The 17,590-nt window shown below is 36.9% G+C and overlaps 1 protein-coding gene across 1 annotated transcript; it reads right to left on the minus strand.

The window, feature by feature from the left end:
- Nucleotides 1-247: 247 nt before the first annotated feature.
- On the minus strand, nucleotides 248-8,398 carry P2RY10 (P2Y receptor family member 10). Its single transcript, XM_072430384.1, has 3 exons — nucleotides 8,302-8,398; nucleotides 4,263-4,328; nucleotides 248-1,895 (listed from the first exon to the last, which is right to left on the minus strand). Exon 3 carries the CDS (start codon nucleotides 1,850-1,852, stop codon nucleotides 890-892), a length of 963 nt encoding a protein of 320 aa, XP_072286485.1. The 5' UTR covers nucleotides 1,853-1,895; nucleotides 4,263-4,328; nucleotides 8,302-8,398; the 3' UTR covers nucleotides 248-889.
- Between the last annotated feature and the right edge of the window lie 9,192 nt (nucleotides 8,399-17,590).

Consider the following 17,590-nt stretch of genomic DNA (forward strand, 5'->3'; position numbering starts at 1 on the left):
TGTTGATGACTGTCTCCCAATAGGAAATATGTGTGGATATTTCCTTGCACCATAGTATAATGCATAAATATTGATAAACCCTTTCACAGGTGACAAACCGTGCATCAATATAGCTTAGATACCTCAATGCATACTACTAGTTTACTTTTACTAGGTTTGGCAGGTATAAAAGTCCTCCAATTATTTTACCCTCCCAACACTATTCTCATGTGAATGTATAAAGGTACATGGATGGAAAAGTTCAGGCCATGATTTATTAATCATAAAGTGTTGCATTTTATTGATATAACAACACCAAAGCATGTTTTTAGAGCTGAACATATAAACAACAAAATGTAATGAATGTTCTTTTCTATTCTCTTTGCTCTGTTCCTTATAGACATTTAACATACAATGATGAATATGTAATATATCTCCATACATTGCTTTTTTCCCAAGACAAAAAAGTCAACTATAGATTGTTCTAATGTGGCATTTAACTTGCAAACACAAATTTATGCAAAAAAAGTGCAAATCACATGTTTCAAAAGAAAAAAATTAATTGAAAAATATACATTGAAACTCAACTGCAGCCATAAATGTTCCTGCTACTGCTGGCAGGCTTCCCTCCCTGTTTATTGGGCTGATACAATAGTAGACAATGCACCTGCTTTACAATGTGGAAGAAATAAGCCGTGCCTGTGTATGGCTTTGTTTTAGTAAATTAGCAGCCCAATCGAAATTGGGACAACTTAAAGCAAAGCACATTAACCCGCAACATAAATGCTAAAGTGTGATTGGGTCATTAAAGACTGGTAAGCATCTTGAAAATATTCAGTCAATAGAGTCAAATACTTCTCTGAAGTCAATATGGCAATAAATAAAAAGTATTAACATCCTATTGGTAGCATCAAAATGAAGAAGCACTTTCTTTGCTCATGAGACGGCCACGGATCATGGAGTTTCCACGTCTAGCCATCTCGCTCTGGAATTCTGATGCTGTAAAGTAATACATGATGGGGTTCAGGCAGCAATTAATACTTGCTAGGCTAATAGAAATAGGGTGAAGGGTCAGAATAATTTTTTGTGCTGTGCAGTTTCGGATAGCATTTGAACTGACCATTATGTAAAAGAAAAAAGTAATGTGGTACGGTGTAAAACAAATAAAAAACACACAAGCGCATGTTATTACTAGCCGAAGAGCTTTTTTCTTTTCTCTCTTGTTCACGCACTGTAGGGAATCCATCTTTAGTTGTGCGCTAGTTTTTAGAGAGGTATAAGTAATAACGGTCATTGGAACTAAAAAACCAAACAGTTCTGCAAAAATCAGCATGCTGGACATAGTGATCATGTTAATCTGATTATTACCGAGGTCAGCAAAACAGCTGGTGGAGTTATTCCCTCCAGAGCTTCTGTATATAGGAAATGGCAAGCATGCTGTGCCAACCACTAACCACACACATATGCTGATTCCAACATCATACCTCCTTTTCCAGTCTTTGGCTTTGAAAGGATTTGCGGTGAAAACACATCTTTGGACGCTGATGAGCGTTAAAAAGATAATGCTTGCATACATGTTCAGATACTTAAGATAAAAGCATAACAAGCATGCAAAGTGTTTAAAGGGCCAAGAGTGATTGATGTAGTAATAAATCCGTAGAGGCAAAGACAAGACGTGGGCAAGGTCAGCAGTTGCCAAATTGATCATGAAGATAATGGCCTTGTTCTTCTTGGTGATAAAACTTCGGAGAACCCATAAAGCAACACTGTTAGCGAGGAGGCCAGGTATAAAGATAGCGGTGTAAGTAATGGCATAGAGGGTATGCTGAAAATCTGATGGTCTGCTGCAGTTTGAAAAGTTTCCACTTGGCATTTTGTTTTTCCTGTCCTATAGGACTTTGTGATTTTCTGAATTTCTGTATGAAAGATAATAATAGATTTAGGATTTAAAGATTATTACAATGAAAAACAACAGGATTATTCTGCAAACTGTGCTTTTTAGTAACAGAGTCAGGTTTAAAAATGTGAAGGCCTATTAATACCTAAGCAGCCATAAATAAATAATATTAACAAGGCACAAATATTAAAATTTGTCTTCAATTCTCATGTAGTACATATCATTGCTAGGACACTCTTGCAGAATTATAGTTACCTATCTATTATTATTATTATTAATAATATTATTATTATTATTATTAATAAACAGGATTTAACAGCGCCAACATAATAAATAGGGGTTACAAATGACAGCCTAATACAGACAATGATACAGGAAGAGAGGACCCTGCCCCGAAGAGCTTACAATCTATTAGGTGTGGGAATTTACACACAATAGGATGGGAAAATATGTAGTGGTGGTAAGTAGTGACGGTTTCAAAAGACAGAAGAAGATGGGTAGGCAAGTTTGAAAAAATGGTTTTTGAGTGCTCTTTTAAATGAGGAGAAAGTAGGAGCAAGCCGAATAGGAAGAGGAAGACCATTCCAGAGAGTTGGGGCAGCTCTAGAGAAGTCTTGTATCCGTGTGTGATGAGGTTATGAGTGAGGAAGTCATTTGTAGATCATTGGAGGAGCGGAGAGAGTGGCTGGGGGAGTATTTTTTTACCAGGTCAGAAATGTAAGTGGGACAATAACTGTGGAGGGATTTGAAAGGATATCTAAAGGAAACATCAAGGTATAACTTGCCCACTTGCTGATGGTTGCCATTTGATGGTATCTTTGCATCTCTAGCTCTGCTGGTGTGCTTTGATCCATGGTTTTGATGTTATTATTAATTATTATGACTAATATGACTTAAAAAAAAAACAGATATTTATATTAGTGAGATCTTTACACGCATGCCCCTATGTCATGGGAAATGTAACAGAACAGGCTGGAACACACAGATAAAAAAGTCAGAATAAGATTTCAGAGAGATCTGCTATAGACACATTGAGTCACTTACGAAAGTAGGTAGGTGACTTCAATACCTCTATATTTAATTTCAACATTTGAAACCCTGTACATCAGTTAAATATGTGCTTTTCTCATACTCCTCCCTTAAGGTGCGTACACACTTTCAATTTTTATCGTTCAAAACGAACGACGAACGAACGACCGGACAGGCGGATCGCATTGGACGACGATCGTTGAACATCGTTCGTGTGTACGATCGTTCGTTGATCGTCCATGGTCTGAGCATGCGTAATGAACGAACGTTCGTTCACTTACACAAGAACGGGAAAGTTCCTCTATCGCTCAAACGATCGTATCTATTGTGTGTACAATATCTACGAACGATCGTGTCGTTATCTTTATGTACAGGATCAGTGCTATACGATCGTTCGTAGATATCGTTCAGGATCGTTCGTCGTTCGTTTTCCAACGATAATAATTGGAAGTGTGTACGTAGCTTTACTCTTATCAGGCACTGTTAGGAGGCCCCGTTTGGGCCTACAATCCCAGGCGATGCCCCACCGCAGGAGGGCATGCGCAGCCTATTACCTCCGGCGGCAAGCAAACGATTGAAAAAAATACATTTTTAGGGGTCAGTTGTATTTGATCTAACTGCAGAGGTACCATTTGAAAAAAAGCCAATGTGAACTTAACTGAAATAACTATTTATAGTAAGTGTGAATAAATTAATGGTCCAAAATAAATTTTATAATATAAAGTTTAAAAATATAGACAAATTGAATGTTTGCAAACATTCCTATTACCAACAAAGTTGGTAAAAATCCTTTATTGTGCAGCTTTTCATATTACTGATATTCACAAAAGATAAAAGCACTTTAGGCAGGCTGCACAATTCAATTATTTATAAAAATTGTTAACAGTATACCACACAACAATGAAACTAAAATGGGTGCACTTTGGTCTAAGAAATCAATGCCACCATACACCTAAAATCCAACTCCAATGTAAATGACTAAAATGAGGGTAAGACCTTTACTGTCAGGGTTAACATGAATTACATTTCCTGAAAAATGATTTGCAGCAGTTGCTAGAGTACATGTAGACAAGAAAATGCAGAAGAGCAGCGGTGATGATATGTAATAAAAAATTTTTTTTTAAAAAGGTAAAAACCTATTTTGTTTTTAAATTTTTTGTAATACATTTGTTGAAACTTAATAATCCTTCCAATTGTCTCTTTGGTTTCTCATCTCTTATTTTGTTTTTTTGGTTCCCCAGGTACATTTTAGCTTACCTGTCTAGTTAAACATTCTCATCTTTATTACCATATGGGTTAGGATAATATAAACAATGGAAATAGGTTACATCAGTTGAGTAGTAGTAATGATTTTTACCTTTTCACAAACTTAGTCTTTTGTGGCTGGTGGTTTCCATTGTAAGCTTTTGTAACTTCCAGTGGTCTGGAAAGCAAAGAGATTTTAAACATGATACAAGATCTTTCTGATTTTGAGAACAGTTTAAGAAAAAAAGACCAACACAATGCAAAATTGTAAATACTGAATCAGATTTTTTACATAGTAATTAGATATAGTTAGAAGTATATCAGATGAATTTAATAAAGTGAGTGGTGGATGTATATATATGTATATATACAGGTTGACAATCCAAGATCCGGCCATCAATAATCCGGTTCCTTCAGTTTTCTAGCATGAATTTTGGATTGTGCTCTCAAAACAGGGACTGCATTACACTGTTTGGCCACATATGTTTTGATGGCGCTGTTCTCCAGAAATAGCTGTTAGGTCTTGCTTGCTAAACTAAAAATACACGTTGAGACGTCCCTGCTGCCTGTAACTGTGCAAGATTTCCGCGGGTGCTTCGAGAGGAAGGCTGGAGTCTGAAGGTATGTATAACTTTAAAAAAAAATAGAATTTTTGAAAATCTGGTGCACCTCAGGTTCAGAGGTTGCTGGATTTTTGATTGTCAACCTGTATTTATTTATAAACAGGTCAGGTAGTCTCCAAGTTAAATACATCTGACATACGGATGACTCCTAGATACAAACAGGGCTTCCCTGCTCCCTTGTGTGCAGGATGAATGCTGGAGGGGGTGGTTTGCATGACTTGCTGAAGAATCTTTTGCCAAGCACAGCTGAGGTTGTGGGTGATTTTAAGAGCTGAGCTGTGATATCTTGTAACTCTTTAATGACCAAGACAAACTCTGCAGTTGTCTTGCATATCAAAGCACAGCTTGATCCAGAAGTTAATAAATGTTTAAGTTTTTTTTTGCTTTGTTTGTGATTAACTCACAGTGAGGGTTGTATACAGTAACTGATATAGTTATACAGTACACCTCACTGCCTAAACATCTGTCCTAATTGCATTTATGAAAATAATGTTCCTGTTCCAACTAACATACAAATTCAACTTAAGAACAAACCTACAGTCCCTATCTCGTATGTAACCCGGGGACCACCTGTATATACATATATAATGTTTGTGTGCTTTTAGCCTCCAAGACAATGCATATATAGAAGCTAAAAGCACATGTTCATCATGCAATCTAGTCAACCTAAAACCAGGTAAATCAATAAAAGTAGAGTAGAAAAATAGGTGTCAAATATAAATCATATATTTAATAGAAGTATGCACTGTAAATAAACAGATAAGGACCTTTCCTCATTCCCAGTTGACTTTTGGCTTGGCTACTTAGAAATAAGGCACTTTTCCAAACCCAAGAAAAATGGGTCTTTTCTTGGCTTTCTTGCAGCAAAGGATCCAAGGGAGAACTTGGAAGGAAAATAGTAGTAGGGTAGTAGTTTGCTTTTGCTTTAATTTTACTACACAAGGGCATTTTTGCAACTGTAAAAATCTGGGTTTAACCTCTGAATATGGAAAGGGTCATTTGATTTTATTGTTGTAATAATATTCAGTATTCCTCCACTGGCTCTGATTATTTAAGCAGATTGCTTTTATATGCCCAAAACATAAACATCTACTAAATTTATGAGAAATAGCAGAGTAAAATGTAATCCAGGGAGCCATCCAATTCCATCTGGGGATCAGTAAAGAATTATTTTTCCTGCTCTTAAACATTGAACTGTGTTTATTTGCTTGCCTTTGGATGAACTGAGCATTCTGGGTTTTGAGAATGCAAGGTGTTTAATTTTTGTTTGAACTCAATAACCATTTCAGAATAACTATTTATCCATGCAATATATGTAGTCAAGTCAAAACAGTTCTTGAGCCTTCATTATCACATTTATCTTGTAAGAAAACCACAAAAAGTCTTGCTGAGTTGAATTTGTTAGTAACATAACAAGGAAATGTCGTTGGTTGTTGTCCGTTGCACGTCATATGGGTTCTGACTTTGAAGTGTGACCGTCACTTTGTCTCCTGCAAACTTTCATTGTGTGATAAGGTATGATCATTATAACAGATGTGTGTTAACTAAGCCTGATGTTAAAATCACATAGAATGTAATGCAATAGATTACATATTTGAAAAAGGAACTTTATGCAACAAAATGTTCTTACATATGGTACATTAGGTAGACAAAACTGTTAACTTGGGTGTACAATCCAAATACAAATCTGTTACAGCTGAGCCCGATTTGCAGGGTGCGGCAGTATTAAAAACCTCTTTTTTATTTCAGATTTAGTTTTAATTTCTTTTTCATTTCTGAGTTTTGATTGTACTCTAGATTGACAGAATCGGTAAGATTCAGGAGAGGTGATTTGTTTTTGACCTTCTAACCATAGACCATAGACCTTCTAACCATGTAACTCATCCGGCCAGATTTAATAAAGCTCTTCAAGGCTGGAGAGAATACACATTTATCAGTGAACCTGGGTAATCCAACAAACCTGGAATGGATCTGGTCCAGGATTGAAAACATTCGCTAACAGAAAGCAAATGACTTTAAGGAATCCATTCCGGGTTTGCTGGATCATCCGGCTTCACTGATGAAAGTGTATTCTCTCCAGCCTCGGAGAGCTTTAATAAATCAGGCCCGTTGTGTACAAGTACGAGATTACCTAGATTGGGTTATCATTGGGCCAGTCCCTAAATAAAGGAAGAATATTGTAGCCACAACTGGTTTTTAATCAATGGAGCCCATATAAGTACAGTCTTCAGTTTCCAAAGGAATGACTATCCGCTTGGAAAAATCCTCTAAACCTCCCCATTTTCCTCTACAAAAGACCAAAGACTTGTTCCTGTAGAAGGCTACAAAACCAAGGAACATCAGAGTATACATAATCTTTTGCCAAATTAGTTCATTAGTGTGTTTGCACAGACTTTCTGACCAAAAGAAGAAATTACTTGGTAATATGTCAATGAGCTAAGTATTTGCCTCTTCTGTTCAGAAGTCAAAAACTGTACGGGTAGTTAATCCGACATACAGACAACTCCTAGATACGAATGGGCTTTCCTGGTCCCTCGTGTGCAGGATGGAGGGTGGATGGGGGGGGGGGGGTTTGCATGGCTGCGGTTGTGGGTGATCTTAGGGGTGGTGAGCTCTTCTTTAACCTTTTGTAATCCTTGAATGACCAAGACAAACTCTGAGGTTCTTCTCTTCTTTCTGAAGTTGCTCCAGACGTTGTGAATGTCTAGGATCCATAAAGTTTTTTATTTTGTTTTGCTTTGTTTGTGATTACCTAACAGTGAGGATTTTTTTTACAGTAACTGACACCATGCTGCCTAAAATTATTTTGAGACAAACATCCAACCTAATTGCGTTATTAAAATAATGTACCTGTTCCAACTTCAACTTAAGAACAAATCTACAGTCCCTATCTCGTATGTAACCCGGGGACTACCTATACAGCCAATGCATATACTTTTCTTTTTTTCTATACCCAGAAATCTTGCCTGCAAAATGGTAAAGTAGAAAGTATTTATATTTGAAAATGTCAAATTCAATAGTATTTTCACAGATAGGGGAAACAATTTTGAAGTAATCCAATACTACATGTGAATTGTTGACACATGTATATAGCAGGCAGGTGGTTTTGTGTACCATGCAGAGTGCTTATACAATTATAGCATCGGTTTCTTAAATCAGGTTTTTTACCCCACCCAATTTATGTTCTAAACCACATTAATGGTCATTTACTAGTGATGTCCAGGAGAGTGGGCATTCTGACTTTAGAAATTAAAATCAGTTCCTGCGTAAAAGATCAGGTTAGTTTAGGGGGTAATTTTTTCAGCATCATGTAAAAGCTTATGCTAACACAAACAAATGTGTTTCACTAGAATGCTCCTGCTTTGGGATGCAGGGGCATTCTGTATGATGAAATACCCTGCAGGTCCTTTAGGTGTCAAATACCCTTGTATTTCTACTTGTAAATTCTTTGCAAAATTACCTTTGTCATGAACATTTAAAAAACAAATTGGTTATATAATATATATAAAGAATGAAAGTAAACCTTACCTTTACAGAGCAGAGCGGTCAGATTTGTACTGTGCATCGTGCTTGTGGAAAAGATGATGTACCGTCTACAAGACAGTAGCAAAACAAAAAAAGGAAGTACAGAACTGCACATAGAAGCCACAACTGTTTTCCGGAGCCAAGCCTAATGTGTGTGAGAATATTAATTAGTGGGTTGCATTCAGTACTCCAGGTGGTATGACAACTTTTCACATAACAATCACAAATTACTTTAATTTGCAAAGAAACATTGTATACATAAAATGCTATGAGTCAAGAAGGGAGCACAAAAAGTTTGTATCAGTTTGTTGTAATGAATTCTAAACTCACTAATTTATATTACAAAGTGCAATTGTGCTCCTAAAGTATATTTAAAACTAAAACTTTTTTATAATTTATAACTATGGGCAATTATACAATATAGAAAGTAGAACTTATAGTTAATGTCCCTCCTAAAAATAGTGTAGCGCTACCTCTTTAGGTAATCGAAGTATGGAAAAAAAGGATGAAAGAAAGAGGTTTCAGCTCTCAAGTTTTTTGTAGAATCATTAACTATGTATTATTTCAATTCAGGTTTCATACATAATTATTCTACATACACCATTTAGCATATATACAGTCCAGTTTGTATGTCACTAGGCTGGGGTACACATTCTAGACAGAATCGTTCTAGCTATATATAACCAGTAACCGTATTTGTCTCATGCGTCCCGACACGTTTCGCTTTTCTAGGCTTCCTCAGGGGAAAGTGAGCTTAAAAACTTTACGGTCTATGTGTAGACACAATACAAGAAAAATAGCAATAAGGTATACAGTAATGATATACCAAAAAGATAAGATAAAATATTATCAATTCACTCTAACAAATATCATTTTGTGACTTCAGTTATGGTATTTGCATAAGGATCACATAAGACAAATATGGTTACTGATTAAGTAGCTAGAACGATTCTGTCTAGAATATATACTTCACCCTAGTGACATACAAACTGGACTGGATATATGCTAAATGATGTATGTAGAATAATTATGTATGAAACCTGAATTGATTACTGAAATAATACATAATAATGCATTATTATTAATACATAATAATACATAAAAATAATGATTTTACAAAACACTTGAGAGCTGAAACTTCTCTCTTTCATCCTCATATTTCCATATATGGGCAATTAGAACCTATATGAGGTCTTTATTTTTGTTTCTCCTCTGCCTTGGAGATTTATTCTCTTTATCAAGGTGATCATTTTCACCAGGACAGAAAGTGATTGAGTATAATGTTTTGAAATCAAAGAAAAAAAGAACTGTGACTTCATGATTTTATGATTTTTTTTTAATGTTTTTTTTAGCAGTTTTTTTTCTGTCCTAAAAAATCCCAAAGGCAGAAAAACAGATAATTCGTATTAAGACCCATTCACATCCAAGCACTTGGAAATGCATGCCATCTTAACATATGTTTGTGAGGGCATTTTGGGAGCACTGAAGATACACAAACTTTACATTCTGTTCTCTGTAGTATGTACAGTAGTTTCAATTTTGGATTATATTATCACATCCAGCCCACTTATAATCTCCAACCCACTCCACATCTTACTTTTACCACTGAATAGTTTCTTAGAAACCTCCAATATGAAACCGGGAAAGGTCTTCCAGTTGGCTTCATCTTCTTCTTCATATGTGTGCTGCAATCTCACATTCCTTCCTTTTCCACCGGTGTGTTTAAGAGTCTACCTGGAGACTTTAGAAAAGAAAGCTGTATAGGGTTGGATGGGCCACACAGCTGAAAATACACATACTGAGAAACAATTTATTCTTTGCATATATCAATGGTACTTAGATTTTGAAATGAAGACTCGGTTTTCAAATCAATACCTTACTGCAAAATCAATGTCCCTTCAGGAGGCGCTAAATTGGAACAAGAAGCCGACACTGCATGCTTTTCGGATACGGGACAGAAATGCATTTATTGTAAAAAAGGGTTTAATGTTTAAATTTGTGGGAGAGTTCAGACTTGTGGTTTCTGTAAACCATTTTGACATTTTTTTTAATAAATACATTGTCTAATGCTTAAGCTATTAAAATGAGAATATATTAATTGAATATTGATGGGGAAGGCTTATGATATGTTTGATCAATATGCACTTTAGTATCTTTCACAGCGTATACCACTACAGAAGTCTACACATTGGGCCTGATTTATTAAAGCTCTCCAAGGCTGGGGAGGATACACTTTCATCAGTGGGTGATCTAGCAAACCTGGAATGGATCTGGTACAGAATTCAAAACATTTGCTAACAAAAAGCAAATGTCTTTGAAGAAATACATTCCAGGTTTGATGGATCACCCAGCTTCACTGATGAAAGTGTAATTTCTCCAGCTTTGGAAAGCTTTATTAAATCAGGCCCATTGAATTAAGGTTTTTCTGTAATTATTAAAGTGAGAGGATATACATAACAGACAGACTTCTTTAGAAAGGGGCAGCAATGGCAGCCACTCTGTTTTTCTCCTAACGTGTTAATGATCAGTGTAATTTCTTGTAAAATATGCAGTGATGGGAAAATATTTAAACAGTTTGGGTTTATTCTCTATAAAGCAGGCTAGGCAGATATGTTTACCATGAAGACAGGATGCATCTGCCATCTGTCCTACCATAATGTAAACCTGTTATTTTCTCTGAAAGTAAGTCATAAGTTAAAGGCAGTATATTGGGAGTAGCATATAAAAAACTTATAAATGACAAAATACAAAAACTATTCAGTAAGCTGGTTTCTGTGGCAAAATAAGACAATCACACTAGCCCCAAAAAGCACATAACATGGGTTTCAGTTTACTGCTTTAATAAAAAGGATCATGTGTGTTTTTTGTTGCATTTGCACACATTGGAGAAACATAAAAATCTGTGTGCATGTGAATAATATATTATATCTGGTGCAGTAAGAAAGTAAGTGATTCATGTTAACATGCAAAATAACATGGTAATGCACATGTGGTAACACCACCATAATGAACTACATAGGTGGAAAACCCCCTGATCGTAAGTTGTAATCTGTGCTTTGTTATCATGCTTGCACGTTACCATTAATGCTTTATAGTAGGTCATTTATTTTAAAAGTCTGCCAACAGTATAGCACAGCTAAAATTTGGCATATGCATTTTTTTTTGATGCAACATACCATAATGCACATTTGACTTAAAAAGCAAGTAAATAAAAACTGCTATAAATTAGTCTTTATGAAAAATTAGTGGGTTTGCTTTGATCCTCTCATCCCTAATTATACAGGTAGTCCCGAGTTAAGGACATCAAACACATAGACGACTCCTAGATACAAGGGCTTCCCTGCTCATTCGTGTGCAGGACAGAGGTTTGATGGGGGGGAATGGGGCAAATCACATGAATTTCAGAAGAAGTTTTTTGCTTTTCTGCAACCTCTTGTAACTGTTTAATGACCAAGACAAACTCTGCAGTTGTTTCCTTTTGCATATCAAAGCACAGCTTGCTCCAGGAGTTAATGAATGTATAGGCTCTATTAATAAATACATTTTTTTCTTTGTTTGTGATTAACTCAGAGTGAGGATTTTATACAGTAACTGACACCACGCTGCCTAATAATACGTTGAGACAAACATCTGTCCTAATTGCATTTATTAAAATAATGTACCTGTTCTGACTTACATACACATTCAGTTAGGAACAAACTTACAGTCCCTATCTCGTATGAAACCCGGTGACTACCTGTATATATTTATCTGTATTACCCTCTGCCCACCCTATTTGCTGTGGGAGCAAAAGGTAAGCAAATATGTCTGTGGAAATCTGGATTGAAATGTACCTGACCTGCATGGGCAAAGGGTAATTCACTTTTACCTTACATTTACATTGTGGTGCTTAGAGCTGTACATCTTTGGAATTTTTGTGTTTGAATTTTGGTGTTTGATTATCCACAGTTTATGCCAGTGACAGCCTCCCAATCCTTCAAATGAAAGCACCTTGTCTACGTCAATGCCAGAAAAGGCAAATTGGGTCATAAAAAAAAGTGCTGATTTTTTTGGGAAGAGGCACTTGAGGGAACCATCTGACCAAATTTTCCCATTCTACACTAGATTAAAAACACAGTCATGACCACATGGCTCTCTTTCTTTTTATTGCCTTTCCTCCTTAGCATTTTTTTTTCTTTTTTTTCTGTATTTCACCTAAATATAGTTTTGTAATCTATCAAACGTTAAACTAAAAAGGTGTACATTAGTGATAGGTTGGTATGGTTATGGGGTAAACTGGCTGTTGTTGTTGGCTTTTTGTTTTAGGTAGTTATTTCTCTGACTCCGTGTTTGTTGCCAGTTGAAAATAGATATCTGCTCTTTTATTTTTATTATTTTTAAAACAGACAGGTGAAAACAGGTGTGCTTTACAAAGAGTCAGAAAGTGATGGTTTATAGGGAGTGTATGTGGCCCTCAAAGACATTCCTGTTTTATCTCCTTAGACTGTCCCAAGGCTCCGCTTTCATCAGGGCTTTTGTTTCTGGCTTAGGTTCACATTAGGTGTCACACACTATACTGGCTGTCTGATTGTTTATAGACTTTCACTGGTCCCCCAACTCTCAAAATCTGTGCAGATCATGGGTACACTTTTCTAGGTCTAATTTTGAAAGTTTAGTGTTAAATCTTATGTTTAAACATATAAATAACGTGTTACATTTCTTACAGTTGTGTTCATTCTTTTATTTTTAGGATATTTTTAATTCCATAATGTCTATTCCTAGCGCAGCTGACATAGGCAGTTCTAGATTGTCATTGATAAGTCATGATATTACCTTCTGGGCCCTACAGAACGTGTGAACCATGAGATTAACTGAACTTAACTACAAATTGAAAGGAACTTACCTGTCCTGCGAGCCCGCGGCGTCCCTGGGGATCCCAGCCGCAGAGGGAGATGCCGCTGCAGCATGGCCGAGGCTGCTGCCCTGCTCGCAGCGTGTCTCTCTCTGCAGGCGGAGGGATCCGTACTGGCCAAACTACTGTTCGGCCAGGGGGCATCCCTTACATCTTCATGGACGTGATTACAGAAAGTCCTGTTCTCAGCACTCCTTTGGATGTGCAAAATAGGGCACGTCCCAGGGGTGCTGTGGGAAGGGGTGCGCATGCTACCAAGCATGCCTCTTTTCCCCCCCCGAGGGCGTGGCACTCAGCTGCCTCGCCACAGGGCGGGACATAGTTAGTTTGAATTCCCTAACTCAAATTCAGTTACCCTCCAATCAAATGGGGGCAGGTGGCGCGAGGTCATTGGCCACTCAGGCTATTTAAGGAGAACCTGTCCAGAACACCATTGCCCGCTAGAAGCCTCTGTGAACACAGTGTGCTTGGGTGCATCCTTTGTGTTGGCTTATGGTAATCCAATTTGTCATTATCATAGCGACCTGGTCTGATACCTGACTCTTGCCTGAACTCTGCCTGTCCTGACCTCGTACTGTTTGTGACCTCTCTTGTCTGCTGCCTGCCCTGACCCTGGATTTTTCCTGACCTGCCTTTGCCTTACCCTCCTGTACTACGCTAATCGGACTTGACATCTGTAAATAACCCTTGTCTTGTTTTATGACTATAATAAAACTCGATAAAAGGATATTTGGAGTTGGCTGTGGTTTGTGTGCCCAGGCGCATTACACAAATATTACAGAAATTGTGAATCATAGGATAAAATAAACTACAAATATTATAAAACAAATAAAGTTAACAAAAAACGTTTAACAACTTTTTGGGTGTGGTAATGAGCTGGGTGGACGGAAATCTTCTCAAGTGTCTCTACATTTTAAAATTGATAACTATTGCTAATTTTAGTTTCCTGTTTACACAGTACTGCTTTCACAAGAACTGTATAACTCACCCATAGTAAAAATCTTCAGAATAAATAAAATGCAAATAAAATCCTCTCGTAATGTCTCTTGGTAGCTTACACTGTGAGTATTAATGTCATCATTTATTACAAATGTCTTACAAATTCTTCTTAAAATAAAATATTTTAGTTGTTAAGTCTAGTTTTCTGGAAGTAGGGATTAGTGAGATGTTATCAGACTTAGCGGACAATTATATAAATGTTGTAAAGATGAATTATTCCAATTTGAGATGGCTTTACATTTTTTTTACAGATTCCAAGCTGTCAAGGGGGATTTGGAAACTATATAAATATAGATGAGAACAACTCTATAAAAGGTTTTATTATTCAGCAAAAAATACATTCTATGGATCACTGTGGCTGTGAATTTGAATACAATATATACATTTACATTACTTTTGGTCTTAGCCAATTCATGCAAAAAAGATAAATGTAAGTGCCTATAGACTTATTCTGTTGAACGAACTTTCATTCATTTCAAAATAACTATGCAAGGCACAAGTATAACGCAGACCATAACATCAAAGTAAGTAAAGTCCAAAGACAGGGTTTTTTGGCAACAAAGTTGGACTATTCTTTGATGTTATATTAATTTCCAGGGTTGGCTAAAAAACTATCTTTCCCTGTCAGGAACAAACATATTAGTCTTGAAACAATTCCATATCTGTCTCTTAAAATCTCCTGAATCTCAAGTAACTTAATGCAGACCATAGACAAAGCTTTTTCAAATTGTGCTTTTTGTGCTTTTGACATAATATTTCCAAATATTGAATGTGTTTTAAAGGATAACCGTGGTTCCTAAATCAATTATAGCCTTGCAACTGATACATAAAACTGAAAGAAGGAAACTTCTTTTGCATCAAGGGAGACTACTGCTTATGGTTGTTAACTTGTGACTGCTTTGTGTACCATAAACAATGGTGAGCAAGGCTGGCTGTTAATTTCCGTTCATTCAGTTTTATATATAAATACAGAACAGTCCATGGTTGCAAACTGCACAGCCTGCTTGCATGTATAGTCAGCTCACTGATGGCAGCTATTTATACTTCTGAAACTGCTGAGGCTCCACGCTGCAAAACTGTCACAAAAAGCACCTTATTTAAAGTTTGTCTGACCAGGAAATCCCCTCTTTATTTTCAAAAATACCTCCTAGATACTAGACCTAATAGTTTTGAGAAAAAATTAATCTAAATGGGTCAAATATTCATGACTGTGAGATGCACCAAGTCTTCTGTCTTTTGGATTGCAGAGTCGAAGAGTCCTCCTTTTTGTGCCATGCTGTCAGTGGTGATGTTGACACTGGGATCCCAAAGACTCCAACACTTGCGTGCTCACCTTATGAGGGGCGATGGCAGCATTGGTGGATCATTGGTCTTCACTCATGGTAAAATTGTCACTGAGGGTCACAACAGAGGATTCAGGTAATGTAAAAGGATCTTAGAAAGGTTTATTCAGTAGATGTAAGGTATCAAAGAGGATTAAATTTTGCAGAGAAATGGGTTCTAAATATGCTTTACGTTGCCTTGCTTCTATGGCTGTAACACAATATTTATACCCCCCATTATATATCAAGTTTATAATATAGAGCATCTATCAGGGAATGTGATAAATTGATGGATGTGTCAACTGAACTCGAAGTTCTGGAGGAAGTATCTAACCCATAAAGTCTTGACAGTAATACATTTGAGTTAGCCATAGGTCTTTACACATAGTTCAACACTTAATATCCATAAAAAAATAATTTATTCCAAATACATAAAATACATGTACCATTTGTGATATGTATACATTTTTCAATTATTGTCACTTGTACAACATTTCCAAAAGCTGCCCTACCTGTCCCCAGAGACCACCAAACTCCTTGTACACGCTCCTATTATCTTTCGTCTGGACTACTGTAACATCCTCCTCTCTGGTATTCCACTAACCCGACTCTCTCCTCTACAATCTATTATGAATGCTGCAGCCAGACTCATCCATCCTTCCCACCGCTCCTCTTCGGCTGCATCTCTTTGTAGTTCTCTTCATTGGTTTCCATTTCACCTTTGAATCAAAGCTCCTGTGCTTTGCCTTCAAATCCCTACACAGTTCTTGTTCCACTGACCTTTCTGAACTTTCTGACCCCAGCCACTCTCTTAGCTCCTCCGATGACCTACTTATGATTTACTACTACATAACCTCATCACACGCAAGGCTCCAAGACTTCTCTAGAGCTGCCCTGACTCTCTGGAATGGACTCCCTCATCCTATTCAGCCTGCTCCTACTTTTTGCTCATATAAAGGAGCACTCATAACCCATTTATTCAAACTTGCCTCCCATCTTCTAATGTTTCTTAAACCTGCACTACTCACCCACCATTCCATATCCCCTCTCCTATTGTGTGTTACTTCCTCACCTTCTTAAATTGTAAGCTCCTCCGGGCAGGGTCCTTTTCTCCTTCTTTGTCACTGTCTGTATTTGTCTGTCATTGCCAACCCCTATTTAATTTTCAGTGCTCCATAATATGTTGGCGCCTTATAAATACTGTTTGATAATAATTATTATTACCTAATGCGTTTTGCAGTTGCTTCTTCTGCATTTTAACAAGAACTTGTAATGGGAAAGCATTATCAAAACTATAAATGACACAATGACTAATTACATTTTAATACATTTTACATATTCAAAATAGAATATACAAATTAAAATATACTTACATAATACTTTACTACTTACAAAATGTATTTGATATCCAGCAAACTTTCTGTTGGCTTGTATGGTATTATGGTGCCTGTAAAGTCGTGTAAGAAATGTTCAGTTTAGAGCTAGAAGTATTCAGAGCTTTTGCAACAATTCCTGAAATTTATCTCAGGTGCCTCCCATTTCTCTAGATCGCTGCTAAGATGTTTTTGCATCCTGATTGGAGTCCACCAGTGGTAAAATGAATTGATTGGACATGATTTTGATAGACGCACGGCTCTCTATAGAAGACCTCATAGATGTTAACGCAGAATGGAGAGTTTTTCAGCAGCAGGGACTGGGAGATGGGTCAGGGTTGAAGGAAAGCTGAATGGAGTACAGTAAAGAGATATCCATATGAAGACTTGTTCCACAATGCTCGGGACCTCAGACTGGCCCAAGGTTCATCTTTCAACATTACAAAAAATACAAAACACACAGACATCACAGGATTGCCTTAGGGACAAATTTGTGAATGTCTTATAGTGGCCCAGCCATAGCCCTGACTTGAGCACCATCATCCATCTATGGAGAGACCCTTCAAATGGCTGTCCACCGATGGTCCCAAGAAGAATGGCAGAAAAGCCCCTAATTGTTGCATCATAACTAAAAGACTCAAAGCTGTAATTGCTACCAAAGGTTCTTCAACTAGGTGCTAAGTACCAGGTCTGAATACTTCTTTATA

Source organism: Pyxicephalus adspersus, chromosome Z (genome assembly GCF_032062135.1).
Source record: "Pyxicephalus adspersus chromosome Z, UCB_Pads_2.0, whole genome shotgun sequence".
In the NCBI taxonomy this organism is placed as follows: domain Eukaryota; kingdom Metazoa; phylum Chordata; class Amphibia; order Anura; family Pyxicephalidae; genus Pyxicephalus; species Pyxicephalus adspersus.